Source organism: Pundamilia nyererei, unplaced genomic scaffold (genome assembly GCF_000239375.1).
Source record: "Pundamilia nyererei isolate P.nyererei 1_Seehausen unplaced genomic scaffold, PunNye1.0 scaffold00331, whole genome shotgun sequence".
Lineage (NCBI taxonomy): Eukaryota > Metazoa > Chordata > Actinopteri > Cichliformes > Cichlidae > Pundamilia > Pundamilia nyererei.
The window spans coordinates 207,168-234,547 of NW_005187732.1; the positions used below are offsets into that span (position 1 = coordinate 207,168).

The 27,380-nt window shown below is 43.9% G+C and overlaps 3 protein-coding genes across 6 annotated transcripts in view; 1 reads left to right on the forward strand and 2 right to left on the reverse strand.

The window, feature by feature from the left end:
• Positions 1-273: 273 nt before the first annotated feature.
• krcp (kelch repeat-containing protein) lies at positions 274-6,498 on the reverse strand. 4 transcript variants are annotated; one of them, XM_013915618.1, is made up of 15 exons: positions 6,369-6,498; positions 6,202-6,278; positions 5,735-5,896; positions 5,567-5,648; positions 5,399-5,446; positions 5,046-5,289; positions 4,856-4,945; positions 3,363-3,494; positions 3,087-3,274; positions 2,804-3,000; positions 2,597-2,691; positions 2,445-2,499; positions 1,164-1,261; positions 531-778; positions 274-414 (listed from the first exon to the last, which is right to left on the reverse strand). In XM_013915618.1, the coding sequence occupies exons 2-14, from the start codon at positions 6,261-6,263 to the stop codon at positions 549-551; spliced, it is 1,683 nt and encodes a 560-aa protein (XP_013771072.1). In that variant the 5' UTR covers positions 6,264-6,278; positions 6,369-6,498; the 3' UTR covers positions 274-414; positions 531-548. The 4 variants fall into 4 exon arrangements, with proteins under 4 accessions (XP_013771072.1, XP_013771074.1, XP_013771073.1 ...); XM_013915620.1 differs by having other exon boundaries at positions 274-778; positions 5,058-5,289; positions 6,369-6,497; XM_013915619.1 differs by having other exon boundaries at positions 274-778; positions 4,856-4,942; positions 6,369-6,497.
• A 1,246-nt stretch (positions 6,499-7,744) lies between these two features.
• On the forward strand, positions 7,745-13,534 carry cct7 (chaperonin containing TCP1, subunit 7 (eta)). The gene is made up of 12 exons (XM_013915616.1): positions 7,745-7,816; positions 9,061-9,144; positions 9,258-9,327; positions 9,416-9,522; positions 9,599-9,777; positions 9,866-10,037; positions 10,157-10,321; positions 10,401-10,589; positions 10,806-10,903; positions 11,952-12,084; positions 12,422-12,628; positions 12,720-13,534. The coding sequence occupies exons 1-12, from the start codon at positions 7,748-7,750 to the stop codon at positions 12,948-12,950; spliced, it is 1,704 nt and encodes a 567-aa protein (XP_013771070.1). The 5' UTR covers positions 7,745-7,747; the 3' UTR covers positions 12,951-13,534.
• A 140-nt stretch (positions 13,535-13,674) lies between these two features.
• The window catches only part of hspa12b (heat shock protein 12B), an 18,648-nt gene continuing 4,942 nt past the window's right edge, over positions 13,675-27,380 (reverse strand). Inside the window, exons 8-14 of the mRNA XM_005751876.1 lie at positions 25,206-25,383; positions 19,724-19,810; positions 18,645-18,749; positions 18,312-18,570; positions 18,114-18,217; positions 16,312-16,502; positions 13,675-16,226 (exon numbers count right to left, since the gene is read on the reverse strand). Of these exons, the coding sequence (XP_005751933.1) occupies positions 15,753-16,226; positions 16,312-16,502; positions 18,114-18,217; positions 18,312-18,570; positions 18,645-18,749; positions 19,724-19,810; positions 25,206-25,383 (1,398 nt within the window). The 3' untranslated portion in view covers positions 13,675-15,752. The remainder of the gene's footprint in view (positions 16,227-16,311; positions 16,503-18,113; positions 18,218-18,311; positions 18,571-18,644; positions 18,750-19,723; positions 19,811-25,205; positions 25,384-27,380) is intronic.

Sequence of the window (27,380 nt, forward strand, 5' to 3'; positions counted from 1 at the left end):
ATAAAATAAAATAAGGGAAAATACAATAGTTAAACAATAATTACCTTTTAATGTGTATTAAGTAAAATCAGGAAAAGCAAAATGGTACAGCCCAGTGACATGAATGGAAAATTCCCCACCGCTGATAGTTTGAAGATGATGACAAATACAAACAAAAGCAGGAATAAACATTGTAAAAAAAATTCTGATGCACTTACATATATCTGCAAGAAAAAAATATATATATTCTGAACTAGCCTCAGTTTTTAAAAAACACAATCAATATAAACCAACATTTTAAAAAAGTACCTGAGGAAAACAAACATATTTACATCATCAAATCTGCCCTTTAAAGCAGATATTGTTTTTATGAGTGGAGCTCCATAATGAGAGAAATCTTTCTTTGCTCAGATGTATCAAATAAAACCGGGAAACCTTTTAAAGCGAAAGAAGAAAGGAGACAGAAAGGGATAAAAACCCACAGGATTATAAATAACAAAGGGTGAGGGTGTTAAAATAGCTTTACATCCAGTGAGGCAGAGAGGATTCACCTCTGACTCGCTCTCTCTTTAAATAGCACCGAGCAGCTCCTCCACGGCGACAGTCGTCAGGTCGGAGTAGAAGTTGCCCTCGTTGTCGCCGCCTCCGAACACCAGCAGGGTTCTTCCGCCGTTCATATCCGCGTCTTCATCTTCCTCCGAGAAGCAGCGGTGACCGGCCGTCTCCATGGTGATGATGGAGTGCCCCGCCCTGGGTACAGACAGCTCAGGCGCGCTCACCTCTGTCCAGCTGTTGGTGTCTGAAACAGCAAAACAAAGGAACGAAATTTGTATTTTTCCGCTAATTCTCGTTTTTACACTTTATGTTCAGAATAAACTCAACAGTCAGGTGAAGGTGGCGGTTAACACATTGTTACTTATGTAAGCTACTTTATTGCTTATAGGTCTGTGGCTTTTATTTTAAATATTAAGGACGTGAAGGAGATATTTTTTGGGCACAGAACCAACCGGACCTACAGTATGGATTGTGCAGGAACAGTAGAATAAGCAGTGTCTCCTACCTAGTTTGGGAATTACGTTACCAAAACCCTAAAATAATTCTGTCTTGATCTTAAATCCTCTATCAGTCAGACTCTGTCATTAACAACAAAAAAGCTACTTTTCAGAAACCAAACCTCTGCTCACCTATATCAAAGACGAAGGCGTCACTGAGGGCATTGTTTCCGTTGTAACCACCGTGGATCAGGAACTTTGTGTCTGACAGCACAGCGCTGCCGTGCCAGCTGAAACACACGAGCACACAATGTTCACATTTAACTTCAAGTTGCTTAAAGGCTCTTAAAACGACTGCAGACGATATTGTAACAATCTCTGCTCTCATTTTAATCTCCTGTCTTATTAAAATCGTATTAAACCTTAATTTGAGGAAACGTCTCCATTTAGCCCCCATTTGTCCCTAAATGTTACTGCTTGTGTTATGTTTATAATACAGCTGTGCCTACATAAAAGAAAAGCAGCTGGTGTCAGAGGCTAAAGTGTGGAATTAACCGAGCTACCCACAAACATCATCGGTCTTTCCCCATCACAGTACATGATGTCCCCACCTGGGTAAAGACATCCATTATAGCACGTTTCCAGACAGTTTGTAGTAAATTGCCTCAGTAACTACAGGCCAGAGGCTGTAACACTAAGAGACTGATCCTCAAATACATCAAGCACACTCCCACCTACTCTGGACCCACATCAGGATTTATACAGAACCAATAAGCCAACAGATGTTGCCATTTCCAGTGTCCTCCACACCACACTATACTGTACCACCATCTGCCCACTGACTCTAGCTTTCTTGAGAACCTGGCCAAAGTTGATCAGGATGGGTCCCCTACCACCCCTCCATCCTCTCCAAAGGAGCACCACAGGCTGTTTTGAGCCCTTGATACCATCTCACAACACAAATGGCACCATTAAGTTGGCAGACAACACAAAAAGAAGACAGGAATGATCACTGGAGGAGACACAAAGAGCTGTTCATTAGTTTCAGGAGAAATCAAAATGACCATTTGTCACTGAACATAAATGGAGAGGACGTGAAGAGTCTTTAGTTTTGGGTTCCTGGGATCACAGAAGATTTCCATGGACACACAGAAGGCACTGCCTCATTTAGGGGAAAAAAGTCTGTTTTCTGAGAACTGAGGAAATTAAATCAGCTTCAAAACCTGGTGTCTTTCTACCTCTGCACAACCTAAAATGTCCTCACAGCATCCTGACACAGTACCCAAATGGCTCTGCAGCGGATAATAAAGCGCAGCTGCCTGCTCCTTAAGACGCATAAAGAAAGTATCCCCAGAGGATGCTCATCAGCTGTTCATCAAAGCACGCGTAACACGATCAGATCCATCGTCACACTGAACTCAGCTCTGACGTCTCACACGCTCACATAATATTTTGAAGCGTTATGTGCGATACCTTCGAGGAGAGGGGGGATTCCCAGTTGTTTTGACTGCAGAAAACTCCATCAGACCTAAGACATAAACACGTTGCATTTTAATAACGCAAGCATGGATGTGTAGTTACACGTTTCCCCTGATTTAGGTACTTTGTGTGTGTGTGTTGCTCACCAAGGTCCAACATGTACATGTCATTGTAGCATACAGGAGTGTCCCAGCCACCAAACACATAGATCTTCCTCTCCTGCATCACACATGCAGAATGACTGCAAGACAAAAAACAACAAAGAGGAGGTTAAAAATATGGAGCAATTACATTTAAAAAGAAAAAAGTTAGAAAGTGTGCGTTAAATAAAGCTTTGGACTGAGCCGTGTTACCCTGAGCGGGGGGAGGGTTTGTCTCCGGTGACGATGGGCTGGTACCAGATGGAGAGGCGGGGGTCGAAGATATACAGAGAGTCGCTACAGCCATCGGGCTCTGGGTTGGGCCGAGGAAACACCCCTCCCAGCACGAACAGCTCACCCTGAAACATACTGCAGCTGTGGTAGGCCAGGGGAGGAACCTTACCCTGAGCCTGAAGGAGAAGAGCAGGAGGAAGTCATTTAAAAACAAAAACAGAAATAAAGCGAGCGCAGGGTGTGGACACGGATCAACACGCACCTCTACCATGGTCCACTTCCAGCTCTGCGTGTCCAGGATGTGCACGTCATTGAACCACTTCTTGTTTTTAGAGCCCCCGAACACAAAGATCCTTCTTGAGTCGGGGTCGTAGATGGCTGTGTGGCCGATCCTGGCCTCAGGAGTCGGACCCTCAGCCAGAGTCTCCGCGGCCACCCAGGACACGTCCTCTGTTGCACACAGAACGTCCCCTTAAACACGGCTCTCGCCTGAGCTGTAGTATCAACGAGAGTCTAAAATGCTGTTGAACTGACTGACCTGTGCAGAGCTTCCACATGGGATCTTTGCAGAACTGCATCCTGGCTCCCTGGCCTCCAATCAGAATTGCTGTTTGAGCATCGATGGGACATAACGTCTGACCCCAGCGACCTGACGGGCTGGCCAACGGAGCTGCAAGAAAACACGACATGTCATGTTCTGTTGGGAGTAGCCAGACATGATCATCACTCAGATCATGTTTCTGAAACACTCCCAGCAGCCTGCCTGTCACCAACAACCATGTCAAAGTCAGCTAATTCAACTGTATTCCCCATTCCAGCGCTTGGATGTTTGTCATCCGAATCCTGTGTACTACAAGCAGGATTTGGGGCTTAGTGACTTCACTTTAGTGTTACATTACTGGATTACATCTCCATAGTAACCTGATCCGTAGAAATAACCTGCTCCGGACCTCCATGTGCAAGTTTTGTAGAGTCAGGGTCAAACTGACTGAGTTCTCAAGTGAGCTCGACCAGTTAAACCTGTATTTTTAAGGTGAAAAACAAAAACAAAAGCCCTAAAACTGTGTCCACACTGGCAGCGACGTGACAACCAGACACCACAGAAAGTGATATTCAATGACTTTAAGCAGCTGGAGGTGAAAAAGCCAGCAGCGATAACAAGTTGAGCGACTCACAGATAACAAATAAACTTTTCTCAACTACCAATGAGAGCACAGGAGACTGTTGACTGGCTTATGACTACATTAGATGTTTACCTAGACAACTTGACCCTGAAACTGGCTTCAGCTTTAAAGTGACATTGCATAGCCGTGCAGAGGGCTTGCTCTCGTCCCCTGGCCCCATGTTTGACGGCCCTGCTATATTCCCCCATTTGTGATGCCAGCTGCAAGCAGTTCTCATTAAGCAGACGGTCTCATTATTCTACAGACATATGGCAACATAGCCCTAAAACTGCAGAGCCTTGTTTGCAATTGCAAACAGGCCTCATATTTGTTGTGTATGTGCTCACACACAGTCTGACACCAGCACTTTACACTACAAGCCACATTCACATATTCGACTATAGCTGCATACGAGATGCGATTGGTCACATGCTCCCAACATTGCCTCTTGAATGCAAACTCGCTCACTGCTTTACTGGGAAGGCCTGGTTTGACCTCTTGGTTTGATGGCCACCTTAGAGAGGCCAAATTCGGATTTCTGGCTGATGAAACACAGCAACGCTTCAACATGCTGATAATAAAGTGAGAAACGCTGTCTAGATTAATAATTCCCCAAATGCTCTTCCAAGTGATTCATTTGTTTGACTTGCAGGAATACCGATACAACGCCAACAGCGCAATCGAAAAATCAAACAGTCGGAGGGAGCCGAGCCCCGCGTGAGTCACACGCCCAGGTTTATGTCACTTTCCTGCAAGTGAGCAGTGAATGGAAAACATCTATGCGTGAATGCGGGATGGGCTGTGTCAGCTGCTGGGACAGAAGAGGAAATAAATATGACAGAAAAAGGAGGAAGAAAAGAAACAGCACCAGTGTGTGTGGGAGCCTTGGCCTGCCTACTCTTCGTCCTGACTGCACTCTGAGGAGGCGTTCTTCCAACAGTCCCCTGCATCTCTGCTGCTGTGTAGTGAGGACAGAGAGAAAGCAGGTTTGATAGAAGAAATAGCACCTAAAGAAATATGTAAAAAAACAACAACAACAAAACAAACCAAAAAAACACCTCCTTTTTCACCTGCTCCCTTCAGCTTGGTGGTTTCAGCACCGCTTGCAAACAGCTTCTGGCTGCCTTTGGCTTGACCTCTGACCTTGCGCACAGGTGTGGTCTTCTCAGTAGTTGCATTTGGACACGTGTTCTCCTCTTCTTCTCTTCTCTTTGTCCAGTCATTGCCTTCTTCTTCTTCTGCAGTTTGCTCTCTTTTCCTCTTGCCGTGGAGCTCTCGGGCTGCGGGTGGAGCAGCCGTGTCCTGAGATGCAGCACAATTGAAATAATGTCATTATCGCTATCTGCTTTCACCGACAGCAGCAACATTTCTTTGTGATATTATAAGACACAGTACATCCTTATCAGATTACCTTTGGAGTGTATTCCTTCACAGCCATGATGACTTCTGGTTCTGTTGACTAAAGAAAAAAAAAGGGAGATTATATACATTAACCTGTGACATCTGTCCATATCTTAAAGTTTTAACTTAAGAAAATCCTAATGTTTTCATAAGCTCTTTAGATTTCCTTAGTATTTACCAGGTTTCCTCCCTCCAGAGAGACGTTCAGTGTCACACTGTCTATCCAGGTCTCCTCTTCCCACTGCTCCCATGACAAACATCTGAAGGTGAAATATGCATCATTCACAGAAAGGCTGTTAGAGTGCATTACAAAAAATAACAAAACGGATAAATAGGGCGAACCTACTTATTATAAGGAGTCAGTTTTCCAATAGTGATGGGCATCCGATCAGAATCGCTGAGCTCTGCGTTGACGCAGATCCGCTCCCCCCACCGGCCGCTGCTAAACAGCACCACCTGGCGGACGCTTGGTGGAACTGCAACACGGACCCTGCTAGAGCCTTCAGCGCTGACACGGCAAAACAAACGAAGAAACAAGCAAATAAAGGCACACTGCTCGATTTTACATGCAGAAAAACGAGAGGCGAAAAGTATTTACTGTTTTAAAGAAAGAGAAGTTAAGCGACTGTGTGTAAACAGGTCTAATTCAAAGAGGCGCCAATGAGGAGCAATAAAAGTGTAGCGACAGAGCTGTTGAGCCCAGCAATTTTAGCTGAAGGCGACTGATCTATTTAAAGACACATATGAGCGTCTCACGGGTACAAACGAAAAACAAATACATGACATTATGTGCGAGTCGAAAGCCTGCGTTACCTCAGCAGCTTCTGAGGCGGCCCGTTTACTCCGAAAACCGCATAAACTCCGAAATCATCCATCCTCGCGAAGTCCTCCTGAAAAACACAAACAACATCCACCCGGTTCCGACTATACTCTTTTATTTAAAAGTACGATTTTAAATATCTCAATAAATCACTCTTTACCCAATCTCCCGCCACCGCTGTTTGTACAGTATCTGAACTCCGCGCGAGCTCTGGGGTCAGTTTAGGTGCGCGTGTTTTGTCATCACAGTTTCTAGTAGACGCCGAAGGCTACACAGCAAACCAGTTCTCCGCCCGCACGGCAAACGCGGATAAGAATTTCAAGCAGACTCAGGGCTGCAACTTTGGGGGCTCCAAGCCAATCGCAGGCCTGATTTCGGAGGCGCTGCGAGACGCAACAGAAGCTGCGTTCAATAACACCTTCAACAAAACGGTGAATTCTACTTTAATTAAGGCATTACTTTTATTACTAAGTTAATTCTATTTACTAATGAAGAAAACCTATCCGGTATTTAGAAATTAAAACAGCAAATTAATAATAGAAACATAGACTATACAAATTATATACAGTGGGTGTACATAAATTACAACCTTTATGGGACCAAGTGGTGTGCAGGAAGAGTGTTTGCAATGATGATGGACAGGCTGACAGATGATGAAGGAGGAGTCTTTGTGGACTCTAATGCTTGCAGATGACATTATAATCTGTATTGAGAGCATGGAGCAGGTGGAAGAGAGCCTTGGGAGGCTGAGGTATGCAGAAGAGGAATGAAAGTCAGTAGAAGCAAAACAGAATGTGTGTGTGAATGAGAGTGAGACAGCTGTAACAGTGGAGATGCAAGGAGCAGACATAGTGAAGGTGGATGATTTTACATACCTGCGGTCAACCATTCAAAGGAATCGACAGTGCACAAAAGAGGTGAAGAAGAAGTGCCGGCAGGGTGGAGATGAGTGTCAGGGGTGATTTGTGACCGAAGGATAGCAGCAAGAGTGAAACTCAAGATGGTAGTGACCTTTGTGCTTTGGAGATGGTGGCTCTGACAAAAAGACAGGAAGCAAAGGTGGAGATGTTTTACTGGGAGTGAGAAGGATGGACAAAATTAGAAACATATACATCAGAGTAACGGCTAAGACTGAGTGGATTGGAGACAAAGTTAAAGAAGTAGGATGGTTTGGACATGTGCAGAGGCCGCGTATTTGACAACGAATGCTGAAGATTGAGCTTCTAGGCAGGAGGAAAAGAGGAAGACCTCGGAAGATCAATGGATGTAGTGAAGGAGGACAGAGGAGGATGCCAGGAATAGAGTGAGATGGAGATCTGCCACTGGGACCTCTAAATAAAGCAGCCAAACGAAGACGTTTATCGCATGCTGCTTATTTATTTATTTTAAACGAGACACTTTGATGCTGCAGATAAATAATTCACGCTCATATCACCAACACTTGTTTTATTTCAGTATCATAACATCCTGAAATAGTACATCTCAAATCGTTGATAAACTACTGCTGTTTGTTCTTGAACGTACCCCCACCAACAGCGCATGCTTTCGAAAAGCATTCTGGGATCCGATGCCGGTGGAAAGCTTCTCGAAAGAACTGCAAAGATGATGGTGAGTCAGCTAGCATCATGCACCACACTCAACATCTAATCCATCTCCATCCTGTAGTTTATCAGAGAACATGGTCTCCCGGAGTGCGCCTGGTGTCGGTGACGGGCCGTTAGAAGTCCCGGAAAGCTCTTATTTTATGAAATAGCTTTTAAAAAGGTTATTATTTTTAGCCAGACAATGCTAGCATAGCCGCTATCAATGGGCGGATACGATGCTAACGGTGATGCTAAACGGCTTCCTATAAACTAGTGTTAAAATTTGAGCTAGCGTCGTGTAGTTACATATTTATCTACTTCACGTGGATTCGCTTTCAGCGTTTGAACATATTTGATTTTAATACCGCCCTCCACCTAGTTTTTGACGAGCTGAGCTGCTGTGTTTAGCCTCTTTGTACGGCTGAGGAGCTGCACCGGCTTGTGTGGTGTTCTGCTTTTAGCAGTAAAAATCTGAAAGCTAATGGCCCGGAAAATAATGCGAGCTGTACAAACCTACATGCATGCACTGACACCACTGACAAAAGCTATTGCTACAACGATGTCGTGTATAAATAACCTAGGCATTTGTACTTTGACACATTGTTCATCCTTATGAGTGCCTACAATGTGACATCAATCCTTCTGGCAATGTGGATGTACAATAGATGTTTGCGCATCGTCACTGTCACAGTGCTTTTGCAGGACTTTTTCCTCCTATTCTTGGATTTGTGTGATGTCAGAGTGTATATGTCTGTGTAGGTTCTCAGTCATCCGGGTCATGATCGTCTTAGGAGCTTAGAAAGGAGGCGAGTGGACTTCTTTAGGTTGGTTGAAGACATTTAGCCTCTTATCCAAGAGGCTTCTTCAATTCTGAACTGAAAGTGAGAGGGGAAACATCATCACCAAATTTAAAGAAATCTGTTTGCCTGCTTTTTAAGCACCTGAGATCAGCATGCATGTACTTAAAATAGCACCAATGTGAGCAAAAAAAACCACAGCCAACTTCTATTTGTGAGGGATGGACAGTCAGAAGAAATTTGAGGCTGAAGTGTGTTAAAATGGTTCGTTCCAGATAGTGGACAGACTGAGAGGCTTTGTTGCAAAGCTCCTGTAGCGGAGTCCAAAAACACCAACATTGTGCTGGAAACGAGCAGAATGATGGGATTTCTGAGGTGCCCAGTCATGATGGATGCTGCTGACAGGTGTGAGCAGATTATCAGTTTGCTTACCCTCTCTTCTTGTCTTCCTGTGTCTCCCTCTCTACTTCAGCCCACACCGGTTATTCTGCTTAAGGAGGGGACGGACACATCTCAGGGTATTCCCCAGCTCATCAGCAACATCAATGCCTGCCAGGTCAGAACAATAACTCATCTCTTTGTAGTTCTGTGTCTATTTTTCATTTGCTCTGAATTTAACTAAACATTCTTGAATTCCTCTAAATGTGCTGCTCGTGTTTCCTTCTGCAGGTGATTTCTGAGGCTGTCAGGACCACCCTGGGGCCCAGAGGGATGGACAAACTGATGGTGGACAGCAGAGGTGAGATGGATGGGGGGAAAAGAAGGCGTTATTGTTCCTAGATTGGTCTGCGGCACAGTCGGTGTAATGCAAATGTTTATTTTTCCAGGAAAGGCCACAATCTCCAATGATGGAGCCACCATCCTGAAACTGCTGGATGTGGTTCACCCTGCGGCCAAAACTCTGGTGGACATTGCTCGCTCCCAGGACGCTGAGGTGAGCTGTTTGAGGCCATTCGTGCATCAGAGTTATGCTGTCAGGAATTTCAGATTGACACCGTCTTTCTCCTCAGGTTGGGGACGGCACCACCTCCGTCACCCTCCTGGCTGCAGAGTTCCTGAAGCAGCTGAAGTCGTACGTGGAGGAGGGTCTCCACCCGCAGACCATCATCAGAGCCTTCCGCACCGCCACCAATCTCGCCGTCGGCAAGATAAAGGAGATCGCCGTCTCTGTGAAAAAAGACGATAAGCAGTGAGTTCTCTGTTTGACTTGAGCAACTTTTGATGTTTCTCCGGTGAGCAGTACAGCTGACGACCTCTTTTCTGCTTCACTGCGCCAGAGAGCAGAGGGAGCTGTTGGAGAAATGTGCGGCCACAGCTCTAAACTCCAAGCTGATCGCCGGTCAGAAGGAATTCTTCTCCAAAATGGTTGTGGATGCAGTCATGTCACTGGAGGAGCTCATGTCTCTGAAAATGATCGGTATCAAGAAGGTCCAGGGAGGAGCTCTGGAGGTTGGTGCCAGGAAGTGTGATTTTCCTGTGTAAAATCTTTCAAAACAACAGCGTTAAAGAAGCAGATAATATATCATACATGGTCTTACCTCAGCATGTTGGTTTTTTAAATTGTTCAGGAGTCCCAGCTGGTCTCTGGCGTTGCGTTCAAGAAGACGTTCTCCTACGCCGGCTTTGAGATGCAGCCCAAACGCTACGAAAATCCAAAGATCGCTTTGCTCAATGTGGAGCTGGAACTGAAAGCCGAGAAGGACAACGCTGAAGTCCGTGTGAAATCTGTGGAGGTACCAAAACTGCCGCCACAAAGCTGTTTGTGAAAGGGTTTTGTTTCCACGCTCCCTCTAACCTGAACCTTTGCTGCAGGACTACCAGGCCATCGTGGATGCAGAGTGGAACATCTTATACGACAAGCTGGAGAAGATCTACAAGTCAGGAGCCAAGGTGGTCCTGTCAAAGTTGCCCATCGGTGATGTGGCCACCCAGTTCTTCGCTGACAGAGACCTGTTCTGTGCTGGGCGGGTTCAGGAGGAAGACCTGAAGAGGACCATGATGGTGAGGCATTCACAAACTGTTAGTTTTTTGTTATGGATCAACCGGGACGCCAAAAATCCAAAATCAATCTTGGTAGTTGATTATTATGTTGAAAACTGCAGTTGGTCATTTAGCTTGAAGAATGACAGCTAGTTGGAGCCGACTTGGCTTTTAAAGTGCTGACGCTTGGACTGATTCTGAGGGTGAAAGCAGCTGACTGTGTAATGTAACCATCAGGCCTGCGGAGGCTCCATCCAGACGTCTGTAGGAGCGATGACCGACGATGTGCTGGGACAGTGTGAGCTCTTTGAAGAGGTCCAGGTCGGAGGAGAGAGGTGAGAGAGGCATCTATTGTGACCATACATAAGTGTAATGGCCAAACATATTATAATAATTATGCTACATTCAGTTTTGCATATTCTTCATCCCTCTGAGAGTTGTTTGTGGTGGGTTGCACTAGAGCTACCATCGTATGGCTGCTGAGGAAAAGAAGGGGTGTACACTCCAGGGGGACCTTTTATTTTTAAGTGTTAATACAATTTTCATCCATACATTTTCCACTCCGTATCTGTGTTTGGGCCATGGGGGCAGCAGTCACCACTTCCAGCTCATCCCGGGAACACTGAGCCTGGGAACGACCAGCCAAGAGGTTGGCCAGGGAACAAGTCACAGTTTCTGTCCTGGAGCCTCTTCTCAGTAGGACATGCCTGAAACATCACCTAAGAGGCCTCCTGCATCAACTTGGCACATTTAAAGATCAGAACGAACTAAACCAGCAGTTTCTAATGTTGCTTTTCTCAGGCTTTGTTGCTATGTGCAGTAAAACAGCTGTGAATGGGAGGAGGTGACGAGATCAGCGGTGCTGTTATGAACCTCATCAAAACGGTTTCTTTCACTCCACCAGAGTTCACGTCTCAGTCACAGCTCCGCTTCTGTGCGTTGCAGCCCAGCACAAAAGCTCGAGAATAAAGCTGATATGGATGCATACTGGGCGTCTCCTGGGTGAGGTAGATCTAGGACACGCTAGAAAGATTATATTGCTCAAATGGTCTGGGTGGGGTTAAAGAGGTCTGGACTCCTCTGCTAACACGTGTATTATAATTCTGCATACATGCACCTCCCTGAGAAATCTAACTACATGTTGGTCGGATGCAGTTTAGGGATAAAAGGAGTTTCCGGTTACTATGCAAGTTAAAGTCTAAATCAACGTTAGGCTGCTGCCCCCTCGACCCCGGCCCAAGAGAAGCAGAAGAGGATTGATGGATGGATGAGATTTTAGTCAGTGTGAGAAAAGACAAAACTGTCACTGCAATGGCAAAATTGGTAAAGCAGCAACTTTAAAGTGACAAATTTGTGTTTCGTTGTGTATTTTTTTCTGTGTAGGTACAATTTCTTTAAGGGCTGCCCGAAGGCAAAGACATGCACCATCATCCTGAGGGGCGGGGCCGAGCAATTCACAGAGGAGACGGAGCGGTCGCTGCACGATGCCATCATGATCGTGCGCAGAGCCATCAAGGTCAGCTGCACAAGTTTTCAGATGCTGATTATTCCTGGTTGAGTTTAAAGAATCAGTCTCTGTTTTTATTTTGTGCACGTGGGAGGAAAAAACATTTGATTGTACTTAAAAGTGAGATTGTAATTGGATGATGATAAATTACATGCGTACTGGTTGCTTGGCTTGAAACATGAGTAGAGCTTCAGCAATGCTTCATGAGGAGAAAGCAGCTTGTTTTTGAGTTGCTGTGACCCCGTCTCTGACTCTTGTTTCCTGTAAGTTTGGTTTATCTTTGCTCGCCACTGTCATTGGTATATTTTGATTTCCAGTGTCTTAACTGTATCAACCTTCTTCCTAGAATGACTCTGTTGTAGCGGGTGGAGGAGCCATAGAGATGGAGCTGTCCAAGTACCTGCGGGACTACTCGAGGACCATCCCCGGAAAACAGCAGCTCCTGATTGGAGCATACGCCAAGGCCCTGGAGATCATCCCCAGACAGCTGTGCGACAACGCCGGCTTCGACGCCACAAACATCCTGAACAAACTGCGGGCGAAACACGCACAGGTAGAAAACAAACAAACACACACACACCTTTTAATCCCTGGTAGTATTTAAAGTGAAGGTGACTTTGTGCGCTTCATCCGTCACCTGTCAGGGGGGCATGTGGTACGGTGTGGACATCAACAACGAGGACATCGCAGACAACTTTGTCGCCTGCGTGTGGGAGCCGTCCATAGTGCGGATCAACGCCCTGACGGCGGCGTCAGAAGCAGCTTGTCTCATCCTGTCGGTCGACGAGACGATCAAGAACCCCCGCAGTACTGTGGACGGACCTCCAGGTGGCGCCGGCAGGGGCAGAGGCCGCGGGAGACCCCATGCTCACTAACGACGCGAAACAGCAAAACCCCATTTTAAACAAGGACTAAATCCAAACGCCAGAAAGAATGTGTCTCCTGTAGCGATGCAGACAAAGATTTGACATGTTTTACCCACGTTTGGATTTTAATTTTGGATAAAATGAGGTGTTGTAAGCAGTCAGACACACGGCAGATGTTAAGTTTAGTCAAACAGCAGGGAGAAGAAGAACGACGGCTGATGTTTCTGGTTTTTTTGGGTTGTTTTTTTTTGTCTGTAGGTTTTCTTACTAAAGCTCTCACACGGTAACATCCATTAAACATTTCAAGCACTGCATCTTTTCACACATTTTATGTTTTTTTTACTGAGGAATGGTGAAGTGAAAGCAGACTGTCAGCAGCCCCCCTCTTTAGTAACACACTCCTGTGTCCTGTGATCTGAAGGAGTCGTTCCATAACTTCTAATTTGGTTTTGTGTTACGTGACAAACTGCCGTGTGACATGGAAAGTGAAGCACTGATGCAGTGTCGAGCAGTTCTGAACCATTTGTTAGCCCCGCTGTGTGAAACTATTTATTGGAGCACTCTCATCAATAAATTCACAGCTGAAACCTGGACTGTTTGTTCTGACTAACGTCTGTCTCAGCACTCAGATCTTTAAAGAAGTGATCCAGACACAAGTGAAGTTCTGTGTTGTGTTCAACAGCGACGTGGATACAAATGCATCCCAGTTTAGACAACATATAAAAGATGAGGTCGGAATTATATTTATTCGTGTTAGGGTTATTACACAAATACACAAGAAGACAGTTACTGGTTTAAACATGAGGTCTGCGTGACCTTAGCTCCACACATATACCTGATTTTCTTTGTACAGGTACTCAGTACAAGGCTCCACTGATCAAATCTTGAGAATTATTAGATCTATAAAGTAACAGTTACACAGTGTTTATAAAAGATGGATGTCGCAACTATGATGTCAAGTACTTGGCAAAGTCATATTTTGTAACAACTGTAGTTGCCAGTTAGGCTTTCCACAGCTTTATCATCTCTTTCCTCCACAGTGGGGACCATCATTTACAACATACACATGTGCTGATTAAGACCTTTGACTTAGGTCTGAAGCTTATTAGACACAAGTTGTAACTGAGTGCATAGATCAGGTTAGCATTTTCTCATATATGTTGTACAAAACGACACACTCACTGCTTCATTAGTAACCAATGCTAGTACCGGGTTGGACCCCCTTTGACCTTCGTTCTTCGTGGCACAGATTCAACAAGATGCTGGAAACATTCCTCTGACATTTTGGTTTATGCTGACGTGACAGCATCACACAGTTACAACAGATTTGTTGTTGCAAATCTCCCATTCCACCACATCGCTCGACTGCACTGAGAAGTGTGGTGATTTGAGTTTGTGACATCGTGCCTTATCTGCTTGGACGCCAAATTCTGACGCTATCATTGAAACCTTGCAGCACAATTAAGAATGATCAAAGCATGCAACATTTTTCCAGTCTTGTCAGGTTTTGGTGAGCCCGTGTGAATTGCTGCTCGCTGGATGTTATCTAGTTTTCAGATCTTTATCTATAAACCCTAGAGATGGTTGTGTGTGACAATCCCAGTAGATAAGCAGTTTCTGAAATAGACCAGCACCTCTGGCACCAACAACCATTCTCCATTCAAGGTCACTTAAGTTGCCATTCGCTCCCATTCTGTTGCTCGGTTTGAACTTCAGCAGGTCATCATGACCATGTCTGCGTGCCTAAGTGTACCTAATGAAATGGCAGGAACGCAGGGTTAAGGAACTTCACAATAGGTTTCAGTTTAAAGACATAAAGCTGCATCCATCTGCAGGTAGTGAGTGAGTTCTTATGTGCATGTGGTGCTTCATCTAGTGTTTCCAGTAGTAACAATGCATCTGTAGAGGGCTATTTCCTGCTGTGTGCTGGATGAGAAAGTCCATATGTTAAAACAGGACATGTTAGCGACTAGCTGGTGGACATAGTGGGGCGTTTATCAGCTGATGAGCCAAATGCTTCCCGATGAAGCCAAAAACATAAAAATAAAAAGCCAAAGCATTGGATTTAAATTAATTGTTTCCTCTCAAAATAAAAGCTCACAACTTTTAGAGGTCACGATATCGTGTTTTGGTTTATGAGCTTCGTCTTCAAATAGCACAACTTCATTATTTTTTTGTTTAAAGTGGTTTGAAACATTTTAAATGTTATAAAGCCACAGTTCTTTTCTTATAGTATGTGTTTTGACGGATTCCAAGGCAGTGTTGTAGGTCAGTCTCTGCACCGCTAGGGGGAGTGCTTTCACATTAGAGAAACAAGGCTGCGGTCCAGTCAGTGACGTTTTATCTGCAGCGTTGCGTTGGTTTAAATAAGGCATTGTTTATTACACGAGGCCCAAAGGTAAAAGTCTGTATATTTAACGATCAACATCAGCGAGTTTCACTCATTAGGTAGCATATTGTGTTTCGTTAGAGTCACTGAGATAGTAAAGTCCCTTTGTGTCTCGCTCAGCTTTCATTCGTTTTCACAAAGTGTTTCTCTGACTGTTGGCGGGAAATGCTGCTGACGACATTATAAGGCGAGACATGGCGGACTTTGTCCCTCTTCGACTTCAAAGAGATTGAAGGACTTTGGTGTTTGTGAAGCGTGGATTCTCTCTTGATCTTCTTGCATCCTAAGTTCCTCCTAAGAATGCAGTGTTTTTCCAACAAAACATGTCGCCCACTCCCAAAGTACCACTTTTTCTAAAATTATCATCCCTCCAATCAGCTAATGTGTGTTTTTGCATCCACGGCTCCACTTCCTGCTCCTCCTCAGTTAGACAGGAAGTCTATGGAAGCCCGGACGGAGCGGTTAGACATGACATCAACGGCCGTGACTTTAATCTCCGTGTCGCCAAATTGCATGGTCGCTCTGATTTCCCTTCTCTCTGGGGTTCCTGCTCCTGCTCCTCCCACCGCACCCGGTGGCGGTAACGGTTCGGGCAGGTCTAAGGTTATTGTGCCACACTTCCTGACTCCAGGGTCACAGATGTATGTGACGTCATCGGTGGCGGTGCAGTAGATGTTGATGATGATCTTCCGTTGGCCCAGACGAGCAGGCGTGTAGCTTCGCCTCACAACCTCGCCCAGGGCCACCGACTGGTCGACGGAGACGAAGCGATCGAGGATGTCCGTGCACCACTCACGACCGTCTTTGATGAGGAGTTTATCCCGTGGGTGGCGTCCATCCACAAACCTGTTCAGGACACCAACACCATAGGTCAAAGGGCAACGACGCACTCGGACCTGTGACAGAGAGCGAGAGAGAACGATCGTAAGATAATGTGTCACATTACTACTCCGATACTTTCCGGTATTCCCGAACTCTCACCACGGTGGGATCCAACCCGAAGAGCACAGCGCCCTTCAGTATCGTAAGACCAACGTCGTGAGGAATGATGATGCGGCACGTCCTCCCCAGTGCCTTCTGGACGGCTTTTTGCAACATAGGGGATTCTGCAAAACCACCAACTAGGAAGAGGAAACGCACACCACGCACTTCTGGTTTTGTCATCAGCTCCTCTGTGAAGAAAGAAGATATAAAGCTTCTTAAGTAATTTGTCTTTCCATTGAGAGAATTTCTGCCTTTTCCAGCAGCTGTCCCTGGTGTTTCTTCATGTCAAACCCTTTGTTGACTCCCAGTTTTCTTTTAATGACCACCAAATATTCATACTGGGAAACCATTCCATGGTTTTGAATGTACCACTGGCATGTGCTTGATTTGAAACAGACTGCATTTTTCTGGTTTTGTTCTCTTTTAAAAAGGTTGGAAAACATAAAAATGAAATCACAACCATCTTGAAAAGGGTCTCAAGGAAAGCCATTAGGTTTTGATTGATTTGAGCTGTAATTTGTAGCTGTAGCAGCTTTTGTCCTTTTACATCTGAATAAGCACACTTCATGCTTTTGGCAGTCGATAATCTAGTAAGGTCAGGAGTTCAAGCAGTGTGCAAGAATCTAACCAAACTCATGTCCCATCTTTAGTCTATGTAATCTGTTTTTTTTTTGTTATGTTTTTGTTTTGGAAAAAAAAAATCTGCATTAAAAAGTCACCAAATATTGGTCCTAAAAAAAGACTATAACCTAACCAGGCTTTACGAATGATGGAAAATACATGGTCACAACTTGGTATAAAAATAGTGCAGCTAATTTCCTTCTGCATGACAACTGCATTTCATTACTGGGCCCCTAATAGAGCTGCTAGGATTCTGTTAAAATTTGTTTGTTTTTTTTAAAAAGGTGGTGATTTAGTTTTGATGAGTTAAATTCGATTATTTCGTTAGTCAGTTACCTAGCACTAATTAGCTGAAATCTATTGCGCATGATTAACCCGTTATGCGCACTCACAGACAATAAATTGATGGACGTAGCTTCTGCGAAGCCAAAGCATCAGCGCGTGAAACCTACATTCCTTTCAACGGCCACCAGATGGCGATAGCTGTGATTACGAAAAGACTTCCTGTCTACGCGGAAAAAGCTCTCTGATTTGACACAGATAAACACTTCCCACATGCGTTTGTCACTTGTTTCGAATAAGATATTAATGTCGTTTGATTTCAGAAATGAGGATCATCCAGGTTAGGCTATTTGCAAGCAGTTTTACGCTCAGACACGCCCTCTCTCACATCCAGTTTCAACACAAAGATGGCAGAAATTCATCTCGCTCCAGGCTTCAAAATGGGATTAATGGGTGACTTCATGGTAGCTGCGTCTATTTTTTATGTTTTTAATGTGTGCACTCAAATTTTGCCAGTGCTAACAAGCAACTCTACCCTGTTGTTGAAACACGGTCACTTCTGGTTCCAAAAAACCCTTAAAAATGTCGATAATTTCAAGGGCCTATTCTGCACAGGTTCATCTTGACGCCCGAGCACGGCGTTCGTTGAGCTTGAATACTAGTTTTATCTCGGAAAGCCTTTGCACTGGCTTTCTCCTGGGGTTGTTTTTCAGGTTTCTCCTAGTAGATTTACTGCAAAGTTAAACAGAAGAGTTATGTGAAAGTACACAAAACATAAGTGGGGAGTGGAAGGAAAAGGAAGTTTTTAAGTGCCCGGGTCTTTTATGTCAATCAGTACATTTTTGTGTATAGCATGTGCGCAGCAGCCCCCTTCTCTGGACATTTGTCTTTCTTACCAATGTGCTTCACAATCTTGCTGATGGTGGGCTGGAAGAGCTCATTCATGGCTTCCTGTGTCAGCCGCAGCATCCCCTGGGAGGACCACTTCACTATATTCATACTGCACACACAGAAGGAAGTAAAAAATCACTCTGTCATCGAAAGTTGCACGTACGCTCGTTGTTCACTCATCGCACCTCTCAGCCCACACTCACTTGCTCCTTCTCAGGGCAGCCTCCACACTCTGCCCTCTGTGCCTCTTGTAGTAGTCGATGAAAGAGAAAGGCAGGGAGATGTTGAGGGCGTTGGTCCTGCCCGGAGACGCTGTGCGTTTCCTCGCCTCAAACGCGATCATGAGGTCCACCCAGGCCGCTGGCCGCTTGGCTTTAAAGCTCTGGATGAAGTCCTCGCCAAAGATCTGGCACAGCATGGCTTCGAAGGCCAGGTCGACGCCGACGGCGCCGTAGGGACCGCCTGGCGGAAACACCGCAGCTATAGAAACTGTAGGAAATGTGTTTGCTTTTTTTGTCCTTTGTAAAAGGATGTACCTGAGGCCTTGTAGAGCTCTTTAAGAGTTCCCTGTGGCTGCTCAATCTGATGGACTGTCAGGTCAACTGTTCCTCCTCCGCAGTCTGCAACCACATATCTATCACCTGAACAGAGAGGGCACGGATGAACACATGCTGTTGCTTTGTTTGCATCCTAAGAACATTTTTTGCTTTTTCATACCTCATATTTCAGATTTTTTAAAGAAAAAAACACATATCAAGCACATCAAGCTTGTAGGAGGAAATCGTGGAAGATAACGTGTCTTCATTTTTGTGGACGATGCAAAAATGCGTGTGTGTATATTTGGTTTGTCTGCAGCTTCCCCAGAAACTCTTGAACACGCAGTGTTTTGAATGTAAACAACCTTGAGGCATCTGTGGTTGCTGCTCTTCCCCTGCTAGAGTGTATGTTTGTGATATGTCCGGTGATAAGGGTTAGTTTTCGTGTAGCTACCCTGACGACTGCACCCTAAACACGAGAGCTCATGAGACGTGTAAGAAGCGAGTGAGGAAGAGAAAAGAAGGCGTGTGGTGGAAATGAACAGAAATAAAAATATAAGACGAGAGGAGGAATCAAAGGATGTTTGCAAGGCAGGAAGATAAGAGAGTCTCTTCTTCTTGTATCTGCCGTGCAGAGAGTCCCATGGGCTGGGTCCTTCCTGTGTGTGTGTGTGTGTGTGTGTGTGTTGACAGGGATGAGCGCACTAAGGGTCAGCAGGCGCACGTGGCGCCACAAAATGCTGTCATGCCTCAACAGCAGAGTGAACAACTTTCATTTCATAACCCAGGAAAATGCAAAGTATGCAAAGTAATTGTTAATTTTCCATCATACATATTTACAGTAAAACAAACAAAAAAAAAGATCTTATTATTAAAACACACCAGGAAGCCATAATTCGATTATTTAAATCAGTTCAAATAGAACCTGCAAACATCAGGTTTGGGGTTTGTCCTCCATTAAAGTGGGCGGGTTTGTTCCTCAGAGTCTGCAGGCTGGGGTTAAAGGTCAAAGTCATCAATATCTCCCACATGTGAGGTCTGCCTGTCTCTTAGGCTCACATACGCACAGATGGCCTTACCAGTCTGCAGCTCTGACCACAGCTCTCCAGTTCCACTCTCCACCAGGAAGGTCCTGCTGTGTCTGGATCGCCTCAGCTGCTCCCTTGCTTTAACAGAACACACGCACAGAATGATTTATTTATTTATCTACTGTTTCTTTGCTATTCAGAGGCACGAGCCGGAACCTCTTCTGTCTTTCTGTGAGTCGAAAAGAAAAAAGGTTGAGCATTGAGGTGAAAGTGATGCTTCTGATTACTAATTTTGGGAGAAAAACATGGAATCAAAGGGGAATTCTCGAAAACAGTTCATCATCTTCTCTGTCAAACACTGTTATCAGCTGTTTCCACAGCAGGTAGCTCTGCATGTTTGATTTGGCAGTTTTTTCACAGGATGCCCTGCAGATGCAACCCCAAGGGGAGTTTGTGTTACCAGCTGGTAGCAAGCCAGAGACCTTTCACCTGCCAAGTGTTATCCATTACACCTTTGGAGGCGCTTGATCAGGTTAAAATCAGTAACATGAACATATTTATAGGCTGGTACAAAAACCAGTTTTGGTCTTTATGGTTAATTTAGCACTTTGGGCCACTCTGAATGAGCAGCTGTCCTCGATCTTTGCTAATTTATGTCTTTTTGGACCATTTTAATATAAATGAAATATCTAACAAAATTAATGGCCTGCTGTGTGGCATTGATCACCCATGACTTTTGCACTTGAGCTTGGTTGATGAAATCCCAGCTTTTTCTTAGTGTGTTACTGAGCACTAATTAGCAGGTATCTGCATCTGTACATTTTCACATTTCGTGGATACAGCGTACTAACCAGGCTTGTTAGCCTAAACTGATAATTAAGCCCTCCATCCATCTGCTAACCTAAATATGTGACCCAGCAGTAGAAGAGCAGACCATGAACACACTAGAATCCCAGCTGTGCACAGAAACAGCCAAGCAATGGCTTTCCAATATTTACAGTGTTGGTTGTCCCAATGTCACTTCCTGCAAACATCTCTCAAAACCTTACCCAAAAAATGCAGGTCATCGATCAGTTTATGATGCACAACCTGCAAATAAGACAATTTTGCCCCAAATCCTCATCTTGGGAACCTCTATGAGGGCAAAACCTCTGCTTGGCGCACTCAAAAAGGCCTGGATGTGTGACCTTGCTGGTCAAGCCAAAGAAGTTTGCCGGTGACTTTTGCATTCTCACTCTGTGTTGATAATGCCGTGTGGATTGTGATCGATTAGTGGGTTTTGACTGATCAGTGGAGGGTTTCAGAAACTGCTGATCTGCTGAGATTTCCCCACACAGACGCGTCGAGGGTTTACAGAGAAGGATATTTTCCTGCCACACATTGGGCCTCCTTTAAATGCCACAGCCTACCTGAATGCTGCTGCTGACTGTATGCATCTCATCTTGTGCCATATAGGAGGCACTCAACGGCCTCCACAGTCACCAGATCTTAATCCAGTAGATGTGGTTAAAAAAGAGATTTGGATCATGGATGTGCAGCTGACAAATCTGGTGTCTGTTAGTAGGTCTGCCTCCTGAATTCTCCATTAGCCCTGCAGTCCAGTAATTTGACCGTCATTTATATGATCTGGAATAAAGAACTTATGATAAATATAACTGTTTGCCTCCAAGTGACCAAATAACTAATTGCAAGATTAATGCACTTAAAAAAAAGAAGGAATTTCTCTGGACTCTCTCCAGCTGCGAGCCCATAGAGTCATCACCACCGTTCACCACCATGCACCGCCTCGCCTGGATTCAAACATTCGTTATCTCTCTGTATAAACACACTTGGTGCACGGTCAGACACTTAAGTTTGCTTCTGACTACTACTCCTCAATGCAAAGAGGTTCGAGCCAAAGCACAATCTTCCTCAACTTCAACCGGAGAGATAAATGTTTGTAATTTATGCTACATATGAGAGTTTATGGCATTTGTGCAGGACGAAGCATAAGTCATCCGATCCAAGTTAAACAAGAAACGTTACGGTCATAATATTTTTATGTGACAGGAGCAATTTGTTGGAAATGAAGAATGCGCTCGAATTTCAACATTCTGTTTGTTCTCCACGTGTAAACTGTGAGAGTGGCGGGCTAAGTGGACGGATGGGGGAGGCCAACAAAAACACAGCAGGCTCACATGCAGCTGGCAAAAATACAACATACCTGACAGGCTGTTTGACAGAGCAGATACACTATGTATGCCTGCACACGTCAAGGTGAACACATGAAAGGAGACATAATGGTTCTGAGAACCAAATAGTTACAAATTAATGGAAAACTAGATGAGAAAGTTAAAATGTAAAAAAAAAATATATAGCACTAGTCATTTGGTAAACTGTGAGCCTGATGAAAGGCAAGCGTAAACATGTGTGTCATAGGCAGCGAGCACGGCTTTTGATGGAGGTTAGTGCTGGTGAAAGTGGTTTTTACATGGTTTTCTCAAACCGCATGAACACCACACACCACAATAATTAGAGTAATGGACGGGGGTTTGTGGGGGAATAAGAACAAAGGTTGGAGACTTATTGGGCAACACTGTGTCGAAAGCAAATATACACTTACTGTTGTTTAAGGACCTTGGATGACACAGAAGGTGATGTATTTACCTCTGTGTGTGTGCGTGTTTGTGTGTGGTCGCACATAGTAAATAAGCTGAACGAAGAAAAGCACAATCACACAGGCCTTGATTTCGCCGGTGCCTGCGTGTATGTTTTACAGGGGTGATGAATGGAACGCAAGTCTGGAAACCATTTACATGAAACAGCAGAAAAAGAAAATGTGTGTGCGTTAACGACTCCCCGGTGCTATCTTTGGAGATGAAATGAGGTGGAAGACGCGCTAAAGATAGTAAAAAAACACGACCGGGAGACCAAGTGTGTGTGTGTAAATACGTCTGTTTGCTCGAGTCCTCGGAAAGCGAGCGAAAAAGCGAAAGAGGTAGAGAAAGTCTGGGAGAATAAAGGGAAAAATGAAAGTGAGTGAAGGAGAGGGAGGCTGACAGGCCAGGAGGGGGTGAGATCATAGTCTCGCTGCACCTTGTTCCAATTACAATATCCTGTGTTTAGTGTGTGTGAATGTGTGTGTGTGTGTCACTGACTGCATATGTATAAGTGGGCCTTTGCAGGGGATTTTGGTCAGCATATGCACCCACTGAATTATGCATCACTCTTCTTTCTCCCCAGCTTGAAATGACTTTTCTTCATTGCTACATCTTCGTGGTATTTCCTTCATGTGGGCACGAAGGACACGCTCTTCTGTTTTGGAAGTTTTTTTGTTGCATTTTGGCTTTTTGTTAAAGTTCTCACTTGTGTACTGGTTCTGGAGGTACTTTCCCGACTGTAAATCCCCATATTTGAATTTTCTTTTAAAGCTGCGCTCTGATCCAGATTTCTATAGCAACAGCGGCTCACATTACTATGTGTCATGTGAATGAAGTAATTTGTAGGCATACACTCACCGAGAAATGTTGCCTGAATTTATTTTCATTTCATTTGGCAAACTTTTGGGTCATAGCTTTGGATTTTCATGAATAAAACATGACTAAGTATTGATCTACTTAGTGTATCTATTGGCAACTACACTACAAACCCCCAAAATTGGTAGAACCAAAAAAAGGAACCAGATTTCCTTAATTTGTTTAAGCTGGTGACGTTTTTTCATCTTTTAATCTTATAATTAAATTCCAAATGTAGTACATTACTTAGACAAATCAAAGTAATTATTAACATATTCAGTTAATAGGACTTACTTACTAAGAGTTAAATGAGATCATTAATTATATGGTATGTTCGATGGAGAGTGACCTTTTTCTTCTAATGAACCCATGCTTACTAAGCCACAGACCTCAGTGATGCCTTTGACATGGATGGCCATCCATACGTGACTCAGATGCAGCCCTAAAATGGTTCAAATGATCTCTTATACCAAGAAACCTTGCTGTCTTTGTTCAAGGCTTTGTGTCTTTGAGTCCCACCAAGCTTGGTTCTTGGGCCCCTGTTATTCATTTGTCTCACATCTCTGGGACAGATTATTGAAAGTTTTAAAACAAGCTCAATTGTTACTTATTTGCTGATGATAGCCAGCTTTATTTCTCAAACCACATGAGGTCTGTAAGGTTATCAATGCTAATGCCAAAAATGCTATCAGGGATTAGTAAAAATGGTAAAACTCTGCAGCTTGATGCTGATTTTGGTTCTGGTCGCCGTCCTCATCAAGAATAATCTGGACTGTTGGCCTTTGCTGTTAATGTCAGTATGTGTAATTTAGAGGTTATTCTTGATCAACCCCTGTCCATGTTAAACAAATGTTTCCACCAGGGAAATATTTCACCGCTCCCTGTATTGACGTGTAATTTTCTGGTTTTTAATTTAGTAAATGTTTAACAGTATCACCCCACTATAATGTCCCTTCACTGGCTGCTTTTAACATCTGTGATCCAGTTAAAAATCCTCTCCCTTGCTTACAGATCATTGTAAGGTTTTCAAATGTTCTTTTGTATTTTGTGTCATTTACCTGCTTTTTCTATTAGCTTAGATTATATTCTACAAAGCACTTGGTGAATCCTGTCCGTTAAAAACACTAATCTTAAGTATTTCTTCCTTGTGTATTTTAAAATTGTTATTTTTAACATGGACACACTGCACACTTCTATCTGTGCTGTTACTGACATTCAATAAACCAGTTACATGCTTCACTTATATTGTTACAGCATCACTGTTCTGACATTTTTCCTTCCCTCAGCCCCAACCAGCCATTGCAGATGGCTACTTCTTCTTGAACCTGGTTCTGCCCTCAGTTTCTTCCTGTTAAAAGGGAGTTTTTCCTTCCCACTTTCGCCAAGAGCCTGCTCGGAGTCATCTGATTTATTCTCTGTATTATTGTAGGGCCTTAACAATATCTTACAATATAAAGCTCCTGTTTTTTGTCATTTGGCACCAAATGTAGCAGCCTTTAAGTACTATTTGAGTTCTATTTTCATTTAAAAAGTGTAAAATGTAGTAGAATTCAAGCTTGTTCCTTTTTAAGAGTTTCATGTGATTTCTTATGAAATGTTAAGTGCTTGTGATCTACTGCCACAAACTTAACTAAACACTAAACACTTCTAAGGAAAAGCTTTTCTGGCACTGCGTAAAGTTAATTAAAGAGCTGATGTGTTAAATAGTTCCTTGCATCCTCTTCATGGGATTTCTGTGGTCTGTTTCCGATCAGACCCTATGGTCTATCCAAACACTTCGTCGCACACACAACTGCAAAGTCATCTGAGCCATGAGTAGTATCTGCATTCAGATCGCTGTGCTTAGTGCGCTCTCTTTCTTTGTCTTTAACAGAGGCGCATTTAGCCTTTGAAAAAAAGACCCCACAACCCCCCAAGTGAAATCAAAAAGCAGCATTTCCAGGAACACAGTGCGGTTTCACGCTCATGCTAATGGCAAAGTCAACAACAAGACCCCTGCTCAACAGAAATTACATGCACACATGCTCTCTGTTCTCTACCTTGTCTGAAGCTGGAATCAAAGGGCCGCGAGACATCCAATTCCAGGCCGTTTGTGATTGGCTGCATGCTCAGGTCAATCACCTGGTGGAGGCGGAGCTTTCGACAATAAATGGATGCAGCCTCGGGTTCAAGAGCAATGAGGAGCTGCTCAGGACAGTCAGGAGACACCAGACCAGCCTATAAAGGACACAGCAGAAGCTTTACCCATATTGTTGACAGACAGGCAACACTTTTTAGTACCTGGATGAAAATCCTTTGCAGTCAATTTCTGCCTGTAGTTTAGAAAATATGCACATCATCAAAATCCCCCCTCAATTGAAATGCTCTGCCAGGCGCTTACTGCAGCCACCTTCAGCTGTTGCTTGTTTGTGAATCTTTGCGTCCTCAGTTTTGTTTTAGTAAGTGATTTAATAACTGTAGGTTAAGGATCAGGTGGTCGACTTGGTCTTTCTCTGGTATTATCCATTTGCACTGTGAAGTGTTGTATGAGTAGTTTTACAGCATTTGGCTGAATTCATCCTGCTACTTCTTTTAGCAGTCACAACATCATTGAAGACTGATTCCACTGGCAGCATTAGATGCCCGTCCTGTAACATTGTCTCCACTATATGATGTGGTATGCTTCACATCAAGAGCTGTTCTTTTACGTCTCCATACGTTTTTCTTCCCATCTTTCTTTGTTTCATTGTCCAAAGGATCCCCCTCTTTTACAATATTTCTGACAAATTTTAATTTGGCCTTTAAGTTCTTTAGTGTAACCAGTGGTTTGCACCTTGTATTTACATCCATGAACATATCTCTTGATCCTAGTTTTGCACATAGCACTTTGCTTTCAGACTTCTGGCCTGCTTGTGGTTCCTAGAGTAGAATGGGAGGCATAGTCTTCAGCTTTCAGCTTCCCAGCTTGGATTCGGGAGACAGTTTTAAGATTAGGCTTAAAACTTTCCATTTTGATAAAGCGTATAGTTAGGGCTGGATCAGGTGACCCTGAATCCTCCCTTAATTTTGCTGCAATATAGGTCTGGCAAGTTGCTGGGAGCTTCCTGTGATACACTGAATGTTTTTTCTTCACTCACCTTTTTTCACTCTCTATGTGTTTACACACCACTGTGCATTTTAATCCTTAGCTATTATTAATCTCTGGCTGTCTTCCACAGAGTGTCTTCTATCCTGTCATCCTCCCCTCACCCCCAACCAGCCGCAGCAGATGGCTGCCCGTTGCCGAGCCTGGTTCTGGAGGAGGTATTGTCTGCTAAAAGCAAGTTCATTCACTATTTCCCTAATATTTTGATCAAGAAAACTAGAATATGAAATCATGAATGTATTATGAATTTTAAATATATAGCTAATGTAGGGAGAAAAAGAAAAATATTATAAAGTGAAATATTATAAAGTGAATGCATGGATGCATGTTGTAATAATAGAGATAATTAAAGGAGCCATTCATATATTTATAACTCAAATGTCAATGTTATTTAACATAAGCAGCACACACACACACACACACACACACACACACACACTGAATTACAGTGGATACAAATAAATAGAAACAAACACACATGGTGAATGACAGCAATGGGAGCAAATTCACTGACAGTTGGGATAAAACGCTGAATAGAGTAGGAGAGGTGTACAAGCATAACTCATGATATATTGGGGGTAAAGTTGAGTGTCAATGTGTGTGTGTGTGTGTGTGTGCGTGCAGGGCGGGGGTCTAGTTTAAACTTCCTGTGTTTGTACGCCGGTCTCCCTCATTGTTTAGCCATGATGACATCATCACCAGCAGGAAGTGCACACGCCCCAAGAATCAAGTCAGGAGCCAGCTCAGGGTAAGTGTGTGTGTGTGTGTGTGTGTATGTATCAGTGTTAATATCAAAAAGTGTATGGATTCGACTATTCATGTCTGTACTAAAGTGACTAAATGGTAGATGGCAGATAAAAGTAAATAAATAATCACAGTGTTTGTTGCGTCAGTAAAGAAAGGGTGGCATTAAGAGTAAAAGGTTGTTGAGTCTTTCCCAGGCTGGTCCTTTCCCATTGATTTATACTGGGATAGGACCTCTTGCATTCTTGGGCTTGTACGTACACTTCCTACATCTTCTATGTACAGTTCATAGAGGACGGTGTGTGCATGGGTGGGAAGATGTGCAAAGAGGAAAAGAGCAGTGTGC